At 38.6% G+C, this 21,678-nt stretch overlaps 1 protein-coding gene across 1 annotated transcript in view; it reads left to right on the top strand.

Annotated features, from left to right (window-relative positions):
• The window catches only part of oca2 (oculocutaneous albinism II), a 143,760-nt gene that overhangs the window by 112,965 nt on the left and 9,117 nt on the right, over nucleotides 1–21,678 (top strand). The window contains exons 22-23 of the mRNA XM_061236206.1: nucleotides 2,782–2,875; nucleotides 5,697–5,790. Of these exons, the coding sequence (XP_061092190.1) occupies nucleotides 2,782–2,875; nucleotides 5,697–5,790 (188 nt within the window). The remainder of the gene's footprint in view (nucleotides 1–2,781; nucleotides 2,876–5,696; nucleotides 5,791–21,678) is intronic.

Genomic DNA, 21,678 nt, shown 5'->3' on the forward strand with positions numbered 1-21,678 from the left:
CATAGTTTGGTTGCAGGAGCACTGAATGTCTGAACTGAGCAGTCTCATGGTGTTGGCATCATGGCCACTTGGGGGCTTCCGTGAAGATTACAGAAAGTGTTTTGTATTGTACTCAGTTCATCAATATTGTATCTTGTATGTTTTTTTAAAGCAGATAATTTAAGCAGTGTCTGGTTTCCTGTTTAACTGAAGGCTAAATAATTAGCTTTAAAAATATAGACAGCAATAAGTGTCCAGCAGGGGGAAGAGGAAATTTAGAATATGCAGAAAGTAATTCCAGGACCATGTCATTCAGTTTCTACAATGTTGCTTAAAATAATATATCTGTGGAGTCTGCCATCTATTCTTCCATATACATTAAACTGTAGTAAATAATTGCCAGAAAAGGTAAACGCATTACTTTTATGACATTCATGTTTTTAAACTGTAGATATGGGTTCTTCAGAGAAGCAAAAGTGCATATAATTTGTTTCAGAATTATTTTCATAATTCGGAGATAAGTGGAGATTTAAATTAATTTAAATTTAAATTAATCAAGAACAGAATAGGTAAAATATTTGTTGAACTCAGTAGCAACCAATAAAGGGTCAGAAATTATTTTATCTTGTTTTTAATTCAATTTTGACACTTTTTTGTGTGTTCCCGATGACTGAGTTTAGTATCTGTCAGAGTTTTTGAATGTGTAGCTGCATTAGCTATGAGTGATTGACAATATTCCTTCTTTGCCTTCAGTATCTCAGTAGAACATTTGTTTTTCTGTTTCTTGTATATTTCATAGTTGCATCTCGTTTTATAGTAAAATACATTTTTTCTTCAGTTTCTCCGTTGTATGATGTCAAAATTAATCATCCAGGGAGAGTAAAGTTTCTTTGTGAACTTTTGAGGTTTTTGTATACTTTTTACTGATACTGTCAACGGTTTCATAAAAGGTTGCAATTATCTCATCAGGGTTTTTACCGCTTGCTTTTTCCAACCATTGGCAAATAAGAAATCAATATGTCTAATGTTACTGTATGTACTCTGAACATACAATAACAGTTGCACACACATACACACATACACAGACAAACCCTTAGTCTGTCTCTGTTTCTGGTCCTACCCTGCCTGACTGTATTATTATGGTTTGACAGCTGTGTGATTATCCAGAAAATAAGATTGCTTTGGAGTAAATGATAAACCTGGTGCTGTTTTTTTATTTAGACAGTCCATTCACTGGGAACTGTCAGAAGATGACCAGGACCAGGAGTCCCTCGCTGCCATGAAACACCAATGCCATTGTTAATACTGCTTGTTGTTTTTGACAATAGTAATAATCATATCAGTGTCAGAGTTGTCTGGAAACGTATTATTGTTATACATGCGCTCTAGGTGATTGCACACCACACTGACTGCACATTCTGGTTGCAGCTGTAAACTATTGTTTTTTAATGGAAATGGTCCATTTGACTTTTCAATTTTCATATGTAGGCCTCAATTGTCAAATGAAAATGAAATGAGTATTTTTTTCTTAGGATGAGTTTTGAAGGTTTATGAATAAGCAACCTTACCTTCGCTTATCTTGAGGCATAAAAATACATCAGATGGGCTCTGTGAGACTCGGTCTGCTGGGGAAGCAGAGTCTTAGCTGCGCCTACTGGTGGAGAGAGCACACACACCTGGGTTGCGTTAACTAATCAGCCCAGGTGCTTAAAGTGTTTGTTTCCACAGTATGGGGCTGAGACTGGAACACTCCAAGACACTCCAATTTGTGCCAAACTTTTCTTTCAGTTACACATTTTCCACCTTACACAGTCTGTGCTATATGTACCTATAAATAACTGAGAGTTCCCCAGGTTTATTGCCTTCCAAGTGCTGTGTCAGACCAGACTTGAATTATGGCACCATTTATCAATGGGAGGCAAGGAGATTTAGTGTTCTCATCAGATGTGTAATAACGTGGGTTGTCGTCAAAAAGAGAAAGATAGAAAAATGTTGTTTACAATGAAGAACATTTCCAGAGAGTTCTGAATCTCGAAAAATCCCATATGATAATATTTTTCTTTGCCTTGTGTGGTCAAATATTTTCCTGAGTCAAATATTTTACTGAACAACAGCAGGCTTAATCATTTTAATCATATCAGGCTTAATTGAATATGAATGCGGAATAGATGGCCATATCTGAGTACTGCTGTATTTATTGATCTATTTATTTCACGTTGATTATATGGGACAAAAAGTAAAAGAATCAAGTGCAGCGATGTCGAACAGGCTCACAAAGAATAAAATTAACTCAGTTTGAAAATGGTTTTCCAGCACAATTCATGGACCGCATGTAAAAGAAAGATAAAAAAACAGTTGGAATAGAAAAGGCTTGTTTAGAAGTGAGAAAGCTAGTTGTGGCATTGCCACTTTCGCTAGCTGCTTTTGCTCGAATTATCCTGCTATTCCAAATCCATACCTTCAAATTTTTTTCCGCTCCTAACACCACCCCAGTGTCTGCATCTCAAGATCCCCATGAGGGGGGATTTGTAGCCACTCCCTGTTTCAACAGGCTTTACAACAGGGAGTGATGAGAGGCAGAGCCAACGTCAAAGTTTGCATTAAACCTCAATAAATATTGTTTAATTCATTGTGAGTTGTCTGACTGAAATCGAATTCGATCTCTAATTCACCTATAGTGAACAAATTAGTCTAGCACATCATATGTTGAATAAACTCATTTTCCATTAGACTTGACTCAATAACTTACTGATGTGAAACAGGCTGCTGTGAAAAACAACTGTTTTATTTATTTCGCCACAGATCCCTGTTCTGCTCAACCTGAGCCAAGATGCCGATGTGAACCTGCCAGTCAAGCCTCTCATCTTTGCCTTAGCCATGGGGGCGTGTCTTGGAGGTAAGCAAAAATACACTGAGAATAATAATAGACAAACAAATTTCTTATTGAGGTATCTATCTGTCTGTCTGTCTGTTGCCATCAAAAAGATAAAAACATCAAAACCATTCACTCCCTCAGTTACTCCCTCCCTAAGCTGTCACACATTCTAGAATGTTGTTTGTATCCAGGGAAACATTTGTGTGCCGTGGTGACTGGACATAAACACAAGGAGGAATCATAGTTCCCATTCCACAGGCTGGCTGACACCCTCAGGGAGGAACGATGTCCTGGACATCGCCAGTCGCCAGTCGCCAGTCTATGAAGGAGAACATAGGGGGTCCTGTCGTGTCAAACTGTGCAACTTTGCAAACTGTGAAGTCTGTGGAGTGGGTGGGTAGTCGTTACTCCCATGGGGGCCTTGTATAGGGCCACCGCAGGTGCTCCTGATGCTCAGGTCCAGACAGACTCTCCCCTAACAGCCATGCCAAATTGGTGTGCTTTCAGCAGAGAAGAGCACAGAGAAGGTGGGGGGGCACTTCAGTGGACAGCCGTGTGATGACTGTTTGATATTGATGCTGGGGTGGGTATGATGTTGTCTCTGGTGAGCTGTGCCCCCACCGAGTCACCTTTGAAGAGAGCAAGAATTGTATTTTTAAAGACCTGGGCTGTGTTCCAGTTTGCAAAACCTTCTTCATGCTCATGAACGAATGCCATTTTCTCCTGCAACATCCATTTTAAATGATGCTCACAAACCAGTTTTCTAACTAAATACAGATGCAGACAAATAGTTGTATTGTTTGAAGAGATAGTGATTGTGACAGTAGTTACAATGTATCTACCACTGTCAGAGTATAATTGTACAGGTATTCAGGCACTTAGTATAAAGTGGTTTGAAAAGTCACAGTAAAAGTATTTTTCACAATGGGCTGGAGGAGTAGGAGTGCTGGATTCGCTGCATGACATAAGTGGAGGTTTCTTTGTCTTTGATGAAATTACAGAGACATATTGAATGACATTGTTCACTTTTCCCCAAAAGAAAACATTTTGCCAAAATGGGCAATTTTCCTTTGTAAAAAATGAATGTCCTTTTCAGTGTTTCATTTAATAGTTTCGTTGAGTTTTTGAGTTAATTGCTGCAATGCAAATTGCAAATTGCTGAAGAGAAGCACATCTGATGAATGCCTAAAATATAAGGTAAATCTAACAGTAACCTGTGCAATTTACCTTTTCTTTTTACGTAACCCCCAATATATTTTTTAAATCCCACTAAAATGCCTGTGTTGAAGAGTTTGCAGAATATCAGTACTTTGCAGTAGTCATACATTGGGGTGAAAACCTTTGGGCACCCTTGGTTTAAATGTCTGTTACAATGCATCTGTACATGATCGAAAGCAAAACTGAACTCTAAATGGTACAGAGAGACCTTTCTGCAAATTCCAAAGCAAGATTGCTTTTTATTTGCATTTTTTACTATTTATAAATAATAAAAATGGAAAAGGGCCCTGTGCATAAGTTTGGAAACCCTTTTGGAATATTACTTTTTAAAAAGATGATTACCAAGGCCCAGACCCAGGTGATTTACTTATTAGGGTTTCAAGGGGTCAGGTGAATATAATTCCAGGGATGAACTTTTTATTCTGAAGTAAATCTATGCCTTCTAAAATATTCGACTGCAATGTTTTATCTGGTGTTAAGGGGTTCCTCTAAACAGTTTTAGAATGTCAGAATGATGATGGTTAATTTCTGCCAAGAAGGGGAATAACTGTAAAGACAAAAACTGTAAGGACAAAAACTCTCTTAACGTTTCCAACTACATATTTCCACTGTCAAAAACATTTATTAGAAAATGGACGGTAGTGGAATAGTTGAAGTCAAGGCAAGGACTGGAAGACCAAGAATATGTTCAGGTAGCATGGCCCAAGACCTGGTGTGAAATGGTCAGAACAACCCACACATCACTGCAAAAGAGCTGCAGACACAGGTCTAGCTGTTCACAGGACAACAATATAACATACTTTAAACAGCAAAGACCTACATGTTAGAGTTGCCAGATAGAAACCTTTCCTATGATCTCAACACGAAATGAAGCATGTGAAGTATGCAAATGAAAACATTGAAAAGCCTGAAGCCTTTTGGAACAATATGATTTTGACTGACGAAACCAAACTTTTTAGCCACCACCAAAGAAGATATGTTTGGAGAAAAAAGGGTGAAGCCTTTATAGAGAAAAACACTTAAAGGCAGTGTGTAATGTTGTGAACAGGAATGTTCATGGAAAATCTTTCAACCTGCCATTGACAACATCCCAGCAATGTTGTAAAAATGTTGCATTCTTGAGAAAACCATTTTGTAACCTGCTGTTGACAATGCCCTGACAATGTTATACAGATGTTGTAGTCAGAAAGTTTCAACTATGTTCAGGTATTCAAAAACTTATTTTGTAACCTGCCATCAACAACAAGTACGATCTTTATTAACATGTAATGTTACAGGTATGTTAACACTAGAAAGAGGAGGTTTTTTTACTACTTAGAACCTAGCTGTGATTCGCTGACTACAGCTATGCTTGCATAGAGTGACCTTCTATATATGTGCCTTTGACATGCAGTCCATGAGTGCCAGATTGTCCAGTAGGGGTCACTTGAGAGTGATGAAATTCAGAATCCTAACCGACTGAATCCCTCTTATAATGCAATAGCCAATCCTGACTCACCCTATAGAGCTACTGGTCATACCCAGCACTGACCACAGCCATGCTAATATTGCAATGCCTTTTGATTTAGATCATATGATTATTTCAGTATGTTACAGCAAATTCTTTCTTGATTTGTTGTTTCAGGAAATGGAACGCTTATTGGTGCATCCGCTAATGTGGTATGTGCAGGGATAGCTGAGCAGCACGGCTATGGATTCTCCTTCATGGAATTTTTCAGGTGAGTCCTTGTTAGCCTTTTTAAAAGGTCTTTGTTTGACATTCCACATATTTATGCAGATAAATACTCACTGTAAGGTAATGCCAAGGCCAATGAATGCATTCATGCATATAAATTCAAATGTAATATTTATATCCTATAAAGCTGATCTAACACTGATCTAATGTTCATCCCATAAGGCATGTGATAGTTTATTACAGCTTACACCAGAAGTTAGTGTATATACAGTTTCTCAAATGCCTTTCATGTTTTCATCAGTTGTGCTCACCAGCTGCAGCTACTTCTTTGTTGTCTCATCTACTATTCCAAAAATGGACTGAATGCTACTTATAAATATCAAAGCCATCAAATACAAAACAAATGGGCCATACACTCACCAAGCACTTTATTAGGAACATTTTTACTTTATTACACCAACTTATTCATGTGATTATCTAATCAGCTAATTGTGTGGCAGCAGTGCAATGCATACAATAAAGTACATACAGGTCAGGAGCTTCAGTTAATGTCCACATTAACCATCAGAATGGGAAAAAAATGCGATCGACTTTGACTGTGGAATGATTGTTAGTGGCAGACAGGGTGATTTGAATATCTCAGAAACTGCTGATCTCCTTTTCACGCACACTAGTCTCTAGTTAGCAAAGACTGGTGCAAATTATTTATTTTTTTAATCCAGTGATATGCAGAAGAGCATCTCTGAACAGACAACACATCTTAACTCAAAGAGGCTACAGCAGTAGAAATCTAAAAAAAATAAGTCCAATAAATGCTTAATAAAGTGCTCACTGTGTACATTTTCTAGTCACTAAGTTTTCCTGCAATCACGGCTCACCTTATCAGCTGGTTGGCTCTGCTAAGTTGACACAGCACACACTATCCTGTGTGTGAAATCTAGCTTCCTTCTTAGCTTCAGGAAACCTGCTTTAACCCACAGTAAAAGCTGTGCCATTTTCAAGTTCCTGCCAAGGAAGGAGCCTGGGGTTACTGCAAAAATTCATAGTACCAAAGAATGGAAACAGGCAGAATTTGTGTAGTCCAAATCCCCAAATGTTGACAGGCGAATTACTCCTGCATAACATTTTGTAAACACCCTCAGGCAAAGAAACCAGGTGCCAGAAAAATAACTTGCAACGTAGGCTACATTCTGCTTGGAATTGAAACAACAGTTGACCCAAACTTAGGTGAACTGGCGAATGTGACTTTGTGGGGGAAAATAATCCATCCCACAGCTTGGACATTGTGGTTTTAAGATGAACCAATTAGCCCAAAATGATTCGCTTCATAAGCTTGCTGATAGAATTGCGCCTAATAAGCTATTTTGTTCAATGTGTCTGCAAAATACCAATTTTTTAACAGGGCGGGGTGGGTTGGGGGATGGGGAGTATGACAGGGCGGGGTGGGAGAGGAGTTTATATAAACAGGTTGTCATTTTAAAATCTGACATATCTTACTCAAGTCAAATGCCCTTAGACAGCTGGTTTTCAATAGAATCTGGAAATGGCAAAATAAATCACATTATTTCTCAAGTGCAACATTTACAGAGATATGCTTATCTTTCATTTCACTCTTTCCAGCTTGCCACCTGCTTGACGGCAATGGCTTTCATGCTAATGTCACAAACAGATCTCTTGTGATTTGCACAGAACTGAAAGGCATCAGTGGGCTCATAGTTAAAAAGAAAGGCTTGAATACAAGTCTGATTAGCCCGTGAAAGCTCAGTATGGGGGCCTGGAAGGTCTTTGCTTTATAAAGTGAATCTGAAGGAGAGGCAGATACACCAAACACATTGGCTCCGTGGAACCATTTCCATCTCTACAGAGTGCCTGCCTTGAAAATATCCCTTTCAGGAACAGTTACTCACATCTAACTTGCCAAAACCACCTCAATGGAGTTTTCAGATATCCATCCTTTTCAGTCATATATTTTGCCACTATATAGTGTTCTCCAGAATTATTGGCACCCTTGATAAATATGCACAAAACTGCTGTAAACTAAAAATAAATACAGTTATTAACTTTAATTATCAACATGCGAAAAGTAATGTGCTTTATTAATGAGTCAATGGAATCAACCAAATTCAGACATTTTTCATGTCCAAAATCAGGTTCCACATTTATTGGCACCCCTTGCTTAACACACCTGGCATAGATGACAGTCACTGGTCTTTTTCTATAATTTGTGATAAGGTTAGAGAACACATTTGGAGGGATTCTTGACCATTCCTCCATGCAGAACCTTTCAGAATCATTGATATCCTTTGGATACCCCCCTCTTCAGTTCAGACCACAGGTTTTTCATGGGATTGAAGTCTGGAGACTGAGATGGTCATTGCAGAAAATGGTTGTTGTTTTTACTCAACCCCTTACGTCTCACCGGCCCAGGGCTTTGCCACAGACTACACTCAAAAAGGTAATGTCAGTGTCCTTTTCACTGCAAGGGTCTAGTGAACCAAAATGCATTATAGATTCTAATTCTAAAAAGCCACAATAATCTGTATTCACAAAATTCTCAGTGAGAAAAACATCTACCTCATCTACTTAATTTTCTCTTCGTAATATTTAGAGTAATTTTGACTCAAAGGGGGTTACCTTTCAGAAGAGACCAGGATGATGCTTGTAGTCAAAAGCGCTCAAGAATAGTAACCATTTTATTTTGCGTATGTTATTTTCAAGCTTTTGTGAAGAAAAGGGGGCGATACTTAGCCCATTATGGACTAAGACGCCCTATAGAAAACCCATAGAAAGGCCTAGGAATCAGAATGCATTTCAACAGTCATATGATCAAATACAACGCTGGCGTCGCATCCGTCTGTTAAGGGAGTTGTAACGCGCAGGTTGCATCCACCCATAAGGGGTTCAGAGGACAACGTACTTATGACCATGACACAGCTTTTTAGCAGAGGCAACCAGATTTTCTGCCAAGATTTCCTCTTGACACTGACAGCAAAACATCTCCAAAACATTATATTTGACAGTAGGTATGGTTCTCATTCCATTTTGCTGCCAAACATGTTGATGGTGTGTATGGCCACAACATTCCATTTTGGTCTCATCTGACCATAGCACTCCATAATTCCAATGTTTTCAAATTATGGTTTGGAAAGTTTGCCATTCCATATGTTTTACGCCATGGCGGCACGGATGGTGCAGTGGGTAGCACTGCCGCCTCACAGCAAGGAGGTCCTGGGTTCGAATCCCCGTCGGCCGGTTTCCTCCCACAGTCCAAAGACACGCAGGTTCGGCTGATTGGAGAGTCTAAAATTGCCTGTAGGTATGAGTGTGTGAGTGAATGAATGGTGTGTGTGCCCTGCGATGGACTGGCGACCTGTCGAGGGTGTATTCCTGCCTTTCGCCCAATGTATGCTGGGATAGGCTCCAGCCCTCCTGCGACCCTGTTCAGGATAAGTAGGTTAGGATAATGAATTAATTAATTAATGTTTTACGCCTTTTTATTATCACCCTTACAGTGCTAAGTGGTATGTTTAACCATTTAAGTATTTTTTTATACCCATTACCCGACTCTTGATGGTCACTTATCATCTATGTGTCCTGAATTGAGAGTTCTTTGGCATTTCCCATGTTGATGGATGACAAAGGGATTTTGCATGTCTGTTACCTCATTTTATACTGAAATACACTGAAATAGGAAGCGATGGACTGACACATTATAGTTCCTTTAGACCAGGGTTGTACAGCAAGGGCCGATCCGCTTCAAGATTTTGTGCCAACTTCTAATTATTTAATTAATTAAATAATGTCTTGTTTAGGCATTTCTATTTGGACCAGCTACAGTTGCAGCCTGCTAGTGTATTCTAAAGATTGTACTGTCCTCAAGTACAGGAGTGAACCAACATAATGTCTAGGGCTGTCAGAAAAATAAAATAAGGCAATTGGTTGGAACAAAAACCAGCTCGCAGACTAGCCCTCCAGGACCGGAGTTGTGCACCCCTGCTTTAGACCGAGATTAACTCCATTAAAGTGAAATTGTATTGTTTCATATTATTTACAATAATTGCTAGAGGTGCCAATAATTACTAAATAAAAAAACTTTGAAATATGAGACTAAATGTATTGAAATAAAAGTACATTGTTTTCCTGTATGTTTGGACATAAAATATAGATTGTTATCCAGCCTTTTTCCCGATATGTATTAAGGGTGCCAATAATTCTAGAGCACTGTATATACACTGTATATTTCACCAATAATGTGAGCTCAGTTGCAGTGAGACTAATTATGAAGGGTGTGGAGTGGAGTGTAGAACTCATTGCCTTCGTTGCCAAAAAAGTGGTTGAGAGGTTAAAGTTTGTAGGTTTAGAGGTTATTAAAGTTTCACTGCTAGAGAATGCATCTTCAAAAAATAAATGCAAGATTATTCATTTATTCAGATTTTAACCCCTTTAACACATGCCTGACATACCCAAAATTAAACAGTTACTATTTTTGAACACTTTTGACTACAAGCATAATTCTGGTCTCTTTTGAAAGGAAACATAGAAAGGAATATAGAACCACTAAAATAGGCAAAAAGAAGAACTAAAGAATTAATCTTATCTATGAAGCAATAGGGCAAAGTCTATCAGTAATTAAGAAAAAAATTCCAGCAAATGAACTGCCAGCATAAACTTATGAGGCAGAAAGTGCAAGCTGAAGCGTGGGCAGCTTCAATGAGACTCAGCGCTGCAGCTCAAAGAAAGGGTATGGCTCGGATTCTGCCCTTTTCAGAATTTTCCAATGGTGGACACACTCTTATGTTGTGCATTATAGAGCTACTGCACACCTGGTTCAGTCCTTTGGAGTGGAAATACAACTCACAGCTATGTGAATAGACTTGCTTTCAATTTGAGGGAGTGTGGCCTGTGTTGCTGCATGTGATTGAGTGCTGTGAATTGAGAGGGTTGGCTGAAAGCAAGCACAGGTCTCAGTAGTGGACAGGCCTTTGAAATCGTGTCATGTGATGGATTGACTGGCACCTGCCATGAGCACCAGCAATGGACAGAAGGATAGACCCTGGTTCTGGGTCTCTCCCCGTGTATGCTGAATTTTATAACAGTCATGCTGAAAACACGTCTTAAATTTTTTTCCTTTTACTTATTTGAACACAGTGGTCTGTGTTATGCAAGTGCCATTTGTTTTGTCATTGAACTCATTCTCCACAAATTATTTTATTTCAGTGGCCAGATGTCCATGCTTCTGGCATTTAGCACCCCACTGATTTTACTTGTCAGACTATAATTTGAGCAAATATACATAAATATACATAATAATATAATGATCAACATGTGCAATTGTACTGTGTTCATCTGTTAACATTACAATGGCCGCAGCATGTCCTACGGTGTTTGAGGGTATCACATTTATAATAACTGCCCTCATGATAACTGCATTTCCCCATTCATTACTTTTCTTAAATACTACAGATGCAGTCAATGAGCATTTTTCAACATGTACTAATGTAGGATTGTTATTAAAAAAACAAAAAAAAAACCCCACTTATTCAGCAATGACCTGAATGGTCAAGAACAACACCAGGAGGTGTGTCCTTGTCAGTTGTTTTGAAAGTTCTGCCTGTTTAATCCCTTCAGTGGTCATTTTTAGCAAATGGTTTTGCAAATATAGCTAATTTAGCAAAAATAACCTACTAGTACTTAAAAATAAATTTTAAAAGATAGCAAAGGTACGGATAAAATTTCCATGTGTCCTATTTTGAAATGTCACGTTGTTGTTTGTTTTTTCAAACTGACTCAACAGAGACATCTGTTCTGCCTTGGTAATGATTGTGTCTATGGTCACAATCCATGAGGACATAACAAAATGAAAATATTCCATTTTACACCAAAAAATGTAACATTAGCTAACCCAAACCATGATATTTCTTAGCATAATCAAAGCGAGTCCTTGGTTTGTACCATTGAAATACATAAGAGACACTGTAGGAGGGCCTCGGTTTCACATGGTGAACAGACGTTAAGTCAAAAAAACAAATTTTTTACCTCAATATCTCACCCGTTTCAAAACCAATCTCAATGCCATTTCACAGGTCTACTCCACAGGTCTACTACAATGGCAACAGGCTTGCCAACTACTAATTTTGGTATTGTTATGTTACGTTATGTTAACATTTCTGTGTTATGGATACCCTTGCAAAATTTTCAAAGAAAAACACTTTTTTTGCACAAACATAACTATTTAAATCCAGTGGATCCCGACACACTCATTGTATCTGCAATTCAGAAGCATGCATGCTTTCTCAAATTTTCTGTACATTTGAATTACACCTCAAAATTCTACATTTTGATGATGAATTGTCCATGGACTTAACATTACGGGACACAATGTTAACAATTCATTCATTCATCCTTTTTTTTCTTTTTTTTTTTTCTGTGAGACCGTTGCTGTAGGTTCAGAAAATGAACATGAGACCATTGCTGTAGGTGCAGAAACGTTATCGTGTGCAGGTAGTAGTTAGCTAGACACAGCACACGGGCTAGCAGCAGCTAGTCTCACTGACTGTCCAAAGTGGCAAGCACTTGTGTCGGATGCAGTGAAGTGAGGGTGTACATAACTGATGGGGTTAGCGTACATGAACTGCTAAATTGGCAGGTATGTTAGTTTATTAGGCTAGTCATAAATGGCAAGAAAGTAGCCAGTTCACTGGACTAGCCAGCTAGTTAACTAGCTAGCCAAAACTACTGCATTATAGTTAGCTTTTAAAAGTAATTTCGATAGCTAGCTAGCTTTGCTAGCTAACTGATGGGCTGATATGGTATATTTATCATTACATGTGACATGAGACAACATGCAATCTCGTTAGCAAGATAATAATATGCAAATACCATGTTGACGGCAAACAAAGAAGATTCGATTGAATAAATGTGTTTCAGATTTACTATTATATTTTAGCTATACTTTTAAATCATGCATCGTTATGCGTACTAGCTATATCGATCTGTGATCAACTAGAGATTTCAGTTCAATCAAGAATGTATCATCAATGAACGGCAAAATTTTTGCCAGTTGATATCATCCACGTATAAGATATGGGGAGAATTTGATTTTCTTTACCTTAGCTAGTGGGCCGAATAGATCACAGCCAAGGGTGTTATTTATAATGACCTATCAAGTATTAATTTAACCTGCCTGTGTAAAAACGAAGGAAACTAATCACTACAAAATATGGTTTAAGTGAAATGTTTGCATTTACTGAAAGCCTCAAAAGATAGGAAATTTAATTGATCAGGCCTAACGCTAACATCAGCCTACCTTCCATCAAGGTAACAGCACAAATCCTTGACAACATGCTGCAGCCATGTACAATGTTTTTATTTTTATTTTGCAGAACTTGTACTTAAATAAGCAGGGGCAAAGTGATCCATTTTCATACATTTCATAAATCTTCCTAGGTTAACAAGTGTACCAATGATTTGAATCAATTGCCAGGTAAACTTTATTTCTTCAGATCACATTAGGGAGATTAAATAATAAATTCACTTTTTAATAGTTTAGATCACTTTTTACTTGCCTAATAGCCTAATAGAGGGGGAACTGGCTATATATGATGGTGTTCAGTATTTTGTGAATGAATTGCTGTGTTGTTTATCAAGAAAAGTTATTGAGACAGGTCAATACCAATAATCCGTTTAAGCGTAAATATTCAGCTCAGCTGCCACCACTGGTGACATAGAAACGCTTGGCCCCTAACGCATGGGCCCCTAATTTCAGCCCATATCGTGCAAAGCTGTAACTGTCATGACAGTTTGAGGAGGATTGCACATCTGCAATTTGCATGCTGCAGATATGAGGAGCAATCAATAAAGGTTGGGATCCACCACTCAGTGTGGTGGAGTACAAATGAATGAGGCAAATCACAGACTCATCTCCAGAATGTGTGCCATGATTCTTCTCAGAAAAAGGACAATAGATACTATAAAGGATATAATAAAGGTATATCCCCAATGCTACAGAGGTTTTACCCAAGATTTGGCTGGCAGTATCAAACTCTGTGTCTTAAATTCTATCCCAGCTGTTCAACCAAACATTTCTTCTCCGCTACTAGCTAACCACTCAGAATAATTGACCTAATTGCTAACTCTGTAGTGAAATGACGACAACATGTGGTTTCCCATGCGATAACCCATCTGTTCGGACTAAGCAGTGGACAATCCCCCTCGCCACTAGGCTACAGGCTGCCCCAACATTTTTTCCTGAAGGTTCTTGACTGGTTCCTGCTGCTGCTGGTGCACATCCTTTCCACTTACAGTTAGCAAGATCTGGGGAGAGCTCCTCGAGCAGGGGACAGCTGTGTGGGCTACAGAAGGATGGATGGAATCACCCTGGGGTTTCTCCATGCCTGGAAAACAAATAGGAAAATGGCAGATGATGCTCATTTATCATCGGAGCCCCTGCCCTCCCATTATTGGCAATAAAATGTAGTTACATAATTAATATTGGCAGGAATTGTCATTGGACATGTCGCACGGAGGGGCAGGTCACTCCATGAGCTCTGACCGCAGGGGTTTAAAAAAACAAAAAACCTTCAGTTTCTTCCATTGTTCTTCCATTTGCTAGAAAGTTAATTCACTGCATTGTTCTTTATAAGGTGCTGTAATTGGCTGGCTGTGGATGTGGATACCTCTCTTTGTGGGCAGAACAGGTGCAAAACTGGCCCTTGCTATGGTTTTGGCCTCAGTCTTGGCCAGGAAACTGAGCCCGAGATGCCACCGTTGTTTGCTCCCGGTCTGGGAAAGGGAAATTGGTTGGAATGTCTGTGCCAAAAGCTGTGCGGTCCCTCATATTGAATAATTAACTTGTCTTGAGTGGCCACCAGTGTTTCCGGTGTGTGTGTCCGTAGTGCTGCTGAAGGCTCCTGATGATAAGGCTCTGTCTTGAATATAGAGAACACAACCAGGAGAATATTTGGCTGTGACATTTACATTCAGGCATTTGGCTCATACTGTTATCCAGAGCTACTTACACAGCTTATGGAAAGGGAATACACTGCAATATATTGCAAATATGTGTATTTTATTGAACATATTTCACCTGAATGTAGGTTTTATTTGTTTATTTGCAGTATCTGTTTACGGCAAAGGTCCTCACCTGTCAGTTCATTTCTAGACCTTTCGTTGTCCTTTCAATGCCAGGGTGACAGATTTGCAGCTGGGTTTTACAACCAGGATAGTATGTCACTGAAATGTTGCAAGAGCGAGAGACAGAGAGGTAGGGGGAGGTCTTCTGACCCCTGTAATCCTCTCTCTTCCACATGATTTGCTTTATGTCACACTCAAAAGAACAACACACAGGCTCCTATCAGCACAGTTCCATGTTTCATTTATTAGGCTATGCTGTATCTCTCAGAATTTTGACTAGCATGCGTACTGACATTGTTTTGACTAGCATGGGTACTGACATTGTTTTGACTAGCATGCGTACTGACATTGTTTTGCTCGAGACAGATTTGTTTTTGTCTTGCTTTTTTCCTTTCAGTTAATGAAGTGACACTCTAAAGGTGTAACTCTGATCGCTTGTAAAAGTTTTTATAACCATTCCGCTACGGACATGTTTTTACAGAATTAGAGATTAAAGGTGCCAAATAAATTTCTTTAGTAACACATTTACAGGGGTTTGAATCTGTTGGAGCTTTCAAGCCGAGTGGTTGGAATTGCATCTCAGGCCAAGAGTGTTGCGAAGTAATGAGGTATCATCCCAAAGTATAAATCTGCACTTGACAAATTAAAGTAGCCGTTAAAAAAAGGCCCTTTATTAACAATGTTCCATAAACGTACCAAATTAAACCCTGCCATGCCATATTTTGTCAGCAGCCATTTTATTTTCTGCTTTGTTAGAAACAGGTATATAAAGTCAATTCATATACACAGAACTCACAATCATTCATTAAAAATGATCGAACCACCAACCTTGTGCCAGTCAAGTACCTTAACCAGTCAAGTCCAGAATTGGCACCGTTGATATGCACAAAAAATACTGTAAACTATATAGATAATACATTATTGACATACACTTTATTTTATTTATTTTCCTACATGTGTAAAGTAGTGTGCTTTATTAATGATTCAATGGAATCAACCAAAGTCTTACATTTTTTCAATAAAAAATGTATTTCCCCAAATCACAGGCTGCACAATTATTGGCACCCCTGGTTTAATACTTTGTGCAACCACCCCTGAAAAAGATGATAGACATCAGTATTTTCCTATAATCTGTGAGATTAGAGATTTTACACCAGGCATAGCATAGACTACATAGATCATGTGCTAACACCAAGTTGGCTGATAATGTTCCAAATAGTGCAACTTTCATGATAAATAAATAAGAAATTACTTCCAGATCAGCTTTGGTTTTTGGGCTTGTTTAAAGTTGAATTCTTTACGTTTTCATAGAAATTTCAGCATTCAGTGACAAGGTAATGGTGCCCCCCCTGTGACAGTGTGGTGGGGAAGCATGAATAGAGATTTGCCTGCATAACAGAGTGCAAAACTGCAGTAGTTGTGCTTCAGGTGCTGCTCGGAACATTGTGAATAGGTGTTCAGAACATTGTGAGCTAACACGGTCTTCCAAACCCAGAGATTTTGTTATTTTCTCTATAATGAATTGTCCAATTCACATCAGTCAAAGTTAGTGTCTGTAAGCAACCATAATTATAGCTACCATTGAACTAATTTTAACTTCTGGTGGAAGAGGCCGCTTTCCCTGTGTTCTGTTCGGAACACCATGACTCTATGCTTGCTACCTTGCCAGCGACTATGTTTACCGGGTTAACTAGCTAGCTTATTTAAGTAAGTTATCATTCTTGTTTTGTTCATCGTCATTGTCTTACTACTTAACTTACTACCGTCCTGCTTCCTCTTTTCCTCTTCTTGATTTTTCTTTTTCTTTTGTGAACTGCTAGGATTCATCCTTTTTATTTTACAGCCATCTATTAATTCAAACAAACGTGTGTCTGCTGCTAACATGGGGCCTAGTGGGGTTTCCGGCGTAGGCTACACACTACTGTGTGACTGGCCATCGGATGCTTCAAAGGGGTTGCCATTTTTTTAGATTGTCATTGCCAGGTCTACTGTAATCATCCTTCAGGGGCCCCCTCAAAGTTCCCTGTCTAGGTGGTTTTCCAAAAACATACTGCACTGTCTGCCTATTGGATGTTTACATTTTTAGATTGTAATTGCTGTAGGAATTTGTGGAACCCCTTCGGGATCCCCTTCAAAACTTCGGGCTCCAGACAATTGCCTGCTTTGCCTGTCCTGTTGTGTCGCCCCTGCTTTTGCATGAATTGTTCACAGATAAAAGCGCAGTGAGTGACTAGTTTCTGTTTCCAAAAACTATTGTAAAACTCATGTCAAACTCATGTGAAGAATGTGGCATTTAATAGGGGAAAAGGTATGTGTTATGGACAGACTGCATGGCAGTTAGATTGAATCATGACCCCTGTCACCTAGATCATATTGAGGGTTAAAGACAAACCAGATAATATCAGGCCTCGGAAGGAAGTTCCATCATCTATAATTAAATGGCCGTGTAGTCATGCTGGGTGAGATGAGATTTTTTGCCAAGGTGAACTCTCCTGTCCTTTTACATTGTTAAAGTGAATCCTTTCAGAGGCTTTGTTCTTACTAGACATGACTGTTAGATGTGGCTCCCCTTCGCTCATTGGCAGGCTGTATCTTGGTTTCTGAGGTGACATACGTCATGTTCTCCAACAAACAATTTGAACAAACTCTACCCTGGTGGGTGTGCTGGATGCTGCAGGGGATAGTATTTGTCTGTTCAAAACATTTACATAAAAAAAAAAAAAATTATATTTAGACTCAATGGGCCTCATGCAAGAACCATGAACCATGTTCTTAAATCGCTGGTCCGATTGATTGACGCATTCACCGATTTTCTCTTATTTTGAAATTTTTATTAAGTGGGAACAAAATTTATGAGTGATCCCAACTGGCTTTACAAATCATGTCGACAATGAATTTCAGAGGGTCTTTAACTCATAGCTTGAAGTGCATGTCAGCACAGCTCGCCTGTCTCACAGACCTCAGATCAAACTTTCAAACTAGCCATTGCAGATCAAATATAACTGCATTGCTTATTTCTCACCTCAAATGTTTTCAGAAAGATTATTTAATGGACTGATTAGGAGGAATAAGAGTTTATCAACGGTCTAGAGTACCGTACCGTACATACTGTATTATAACTATTATACTGTATTATAACCATTATAATGTATTATAGCCAATGTGGCCTACGAGCGCTTCATAAGACAAAAGAATATGTTAAGAATACGAAAATGTTCTTGCATGAGGCCTAATGAATTGGTATTCTTGATCTGATGATCATTTTTCAGCGTTTCACATAGCAGTGATATTACCATATGCCATTGACTAGTTTTTAAATTTTTCATTGCTTTTTAAGACTACATTTCTATGAGAAATGCAATTTGCTATTTTGTACCGATGTGGTCCCATTTGCAGCAAGCATATTCATTTTTTTGTCCTTCCTGTCTACCTCTGACAATAGCTTATGTCATTTCCTGTTGTGAAAAAATGACAACAAGGACTTAAAACAACATTACAACCAAGCCACAAAGACATGAAAGACCATTTTTCCTATGTCCTTTTGAGTGCAGGGATATGTGTACAAGGGGCTTGATGCTATCCACGTGATGTACCTGGTCTTGTTATGCTTGATTGGTGTGATTTGATGAACATATAAGTAGGTTTTTTCTGAAATTGCACTAGAATTTCAGCATAGGTGCGCTGGATCTGTCTGAAACTGTCCCTCTGTGAGAACATCATAGCAGTTTGTCTGGCATACAGATTCTTCCTGTAAAACATTCATAGAATTCATCCATTCTTCACCGCCTACTCACCTCAGCTCTTATTCCAGGCAATGATCATCTCCTGCTTGGACGACTGTACATAACTCCCTCCTTGCTGGGCTCCCTGCCTCTGCCATCAGATCTCTGCTATTGGGAGAGTAGAATCAGACTATACACCATTGGAAACTTAATGTCATTAGCTAAAATGCTTCTCAATTGTCACTTCAATAGCATACAACTAACCGGTTCTAGGCTGAGCAGTTATGCTGTATTTATTTGCTCACAGATGGGGGTCACGTCTATATTGGAAAACAATGATAATTCCAGTAAACAATGGACATTCTATTAACGTTTCTCAGAGTTTACCTTATTTTGTGTAGTATATGGATTTCAAAAATGCAAAGGAAAGCGAGGTCCCCCCATGCTTGTTTTGCCACCCACATACTATACAATTGGTTGAAAGTGCTAAAACTCACAGTTCTATACATTCACACACTATATCTTGTTACCATAGCGATGGAAAATTGCACCGTGAAAAAAGGAATGAATGCAAAACCCACACTGGACCTGCAGTCTGTATGCATTTGCACATTTTTTGTTGTTTTCACTCTACACTACAGCAAACACACAATAACGGATATCGTTAGAAAGCTTACAACCTCCTCTTTCGAATTCATATTCTAAAATTTAAAATACACTTTGGGGTAAATACAACTGATTTTGATAGAGCAGGTCACATATGTGTGTTTGTATGTGACTGTGCAATGCATGTCTTAATGTGAGTGTCTCTGAAACTGTGCGTGTGTGATTGTGTTTGAGAGAGAGAAAGAAAACACATAGAGGGAGTCTGAGGGGTACTATGAATCTAACTGACACCTTATGTGTGCTGTTATTCCAAGCTAATGAGCCAGCACAGTGGCAGTTTTCATGCCTGTATTGGCCCCCTTTAAAAACATTATTTCCCATCAGCTTCTACTATTTAACTTAAATTTATTACAGGTTGCACAAAATAAGAATTTAATAGCACTGACTTAATTTTAACATTGCATTACTTTGGTTTGTGAGGCCTATACATTTTACCAGATGTCGTGCAATTTGAATTTTATCTTTAGATACTACACAGATTAGAGGTTTTTTGTGGAAGGGTTCTCTCTGTTACCAAGTGGATATAAATATAGTCTGGTTATTTGCGCGTTAAACCAATGGCATTACATTAGTGTCAAGTAATATGATGGCTAAATTATATTCTATCTCAACAGCTGTCTACAACCTGTACCACCTATTCTAGCTGGTCATTTGTTATGGGCTTGGACTGGGTTTTTTCTTTGATATGTATTGCTCTCCAACAATTCACTTGGTATGAAATCATTATGAAAGCATTTTTTAATAAAGGTTTTTATTATAACCTTGACAGAGTAATTTATTCATGTCGGAAAAAATAAACATATTCTTACTCAGAGAGAAAAGGTCGGTTATTCTCAGTTCTATTTTTCTGTTTATTTTGAGTTTGGTTATTTTGTATCTCAGTTTACAAAACGAAAGCACGTCAAACTCATAAATTAAATGGATCATCTATCATGGAGAATGTGCTGCTAGCTCATATTGCATCCAACAAATTTTCCAATCTTTCAATTCGATGTGTTATGTCAACAGTTGTTTTAGGAATTACTTTACACATAGTAGGAGTAAATTATTTGTTTTATCATAACTCTACATTGGAACTAAATCAGTTGGTGCAACCGGTTTAGTCTACTTTTGAAATTGCAATTATCAAAAAAAAAGATATTGTAACAGAGAAGCATGTAAGAAGCGTAACTTCTACATGACATTATTGTCAATATATTGCTAAATTTTCTAATACAGTAATGTGCATGAATAATAATTGTGTGTTGACTGTGATGTGGTATAGTCGCATCCAATAGGTATATTTTGGCTTTGAGGGACGCTAATGATTGAGAGCAGCGCTGACTGCCAAATTGCAATGTGACTTGCTAAAGCTCATTCTCAGAATCGATACAGTGTGTCACTGTCTGGGGGCCACACGTGTGTTAGCCTGGGCCTCCAAACCCCTTAATCTGGGCCTGGTTGTGCGTATATGTGTAGGTGTGTGAATGCGTATGCGAATGCATGCATTTGTGCATGCGAACATGTCAACAGAGGACAGCACTGTTAAATGACAGCAGACGCTAGTATGATAAATGTCAAGAAGTTGTGTGGTGAAGTTTCTTCAGTGAAAAAAATCATTTGAATAAATCAAAATTCAGGCTTCCCCCGCATTCAATTTCCCCACCTTCCAGACCAAGGAGAATTGTACTTAAGGTATTTTTGGCTGATGTTTTTGAATGGTAAAACTTGCTTGCTGAGGAATGGAGTGAATGGACCAGTAAGATCTGACTCCCCATGCTGAGTCTAGGCTGTTAAAGTGGAGACTAGCCATTATATTAAGAGGTCAAATCTTTATACCATTGAGCAGCTGAATGGTGGGGTGCTCAGCCAGGACTCTGCTTTCAAGTGAGAGGGACACAATCTATTGTGAGTGTGGATGTGACATTTTCCTTTTCCTCTGTGAATGACACACTCAGGTGGCCATTTTTTGTGTCTTTGTTGGATTTTATGGGGGAAGACAGCCCCCATTGGTTGTCTTTTCTTCAGGGTGGAAATTTTCACCATCAGTTTGACCTTTCCTAATGGACAGTCTGATCCCACGTCAGTTTTTTTTTTTTTTTTTTTTTTTTTCACCCCTCTAAACTTCCGCTCATATTGATATCCCCTGATTGGTAGGATTTTATTTGAATAATTTAATCATTTACGACCTTAACTATTATGCTTGGATTAATAACCATGGAGCATGGTCTTTCATCATGGAAATTAAAAGCCTCACTGAAATGTTTTTAATAATTTGCTAGGAGATGCACAGACACACAAATTTAGTCAAGCATGCACACATTAAGCTCCATACACCTTACCATGATCCAAAGAACATATCTACTTTTGTGAATACTAGTTATTTTTCTGAGAATTTATTTAATGCACCTTTCATGCAGGGTTTTTCATTG

The sequence above is a fragment of the Conger conger genome, chromosome 3 (assembly GCF_963514075.1).
Source record: "Conger conger chromosome 3, fConCon1.1, whole genome shotgun sequence".
Lineage (NCBI taxonomy): Eukaryota > Metazoa > Chordata > Actinopteri > Anguilliformes > Congridae > Conger > Conger conger.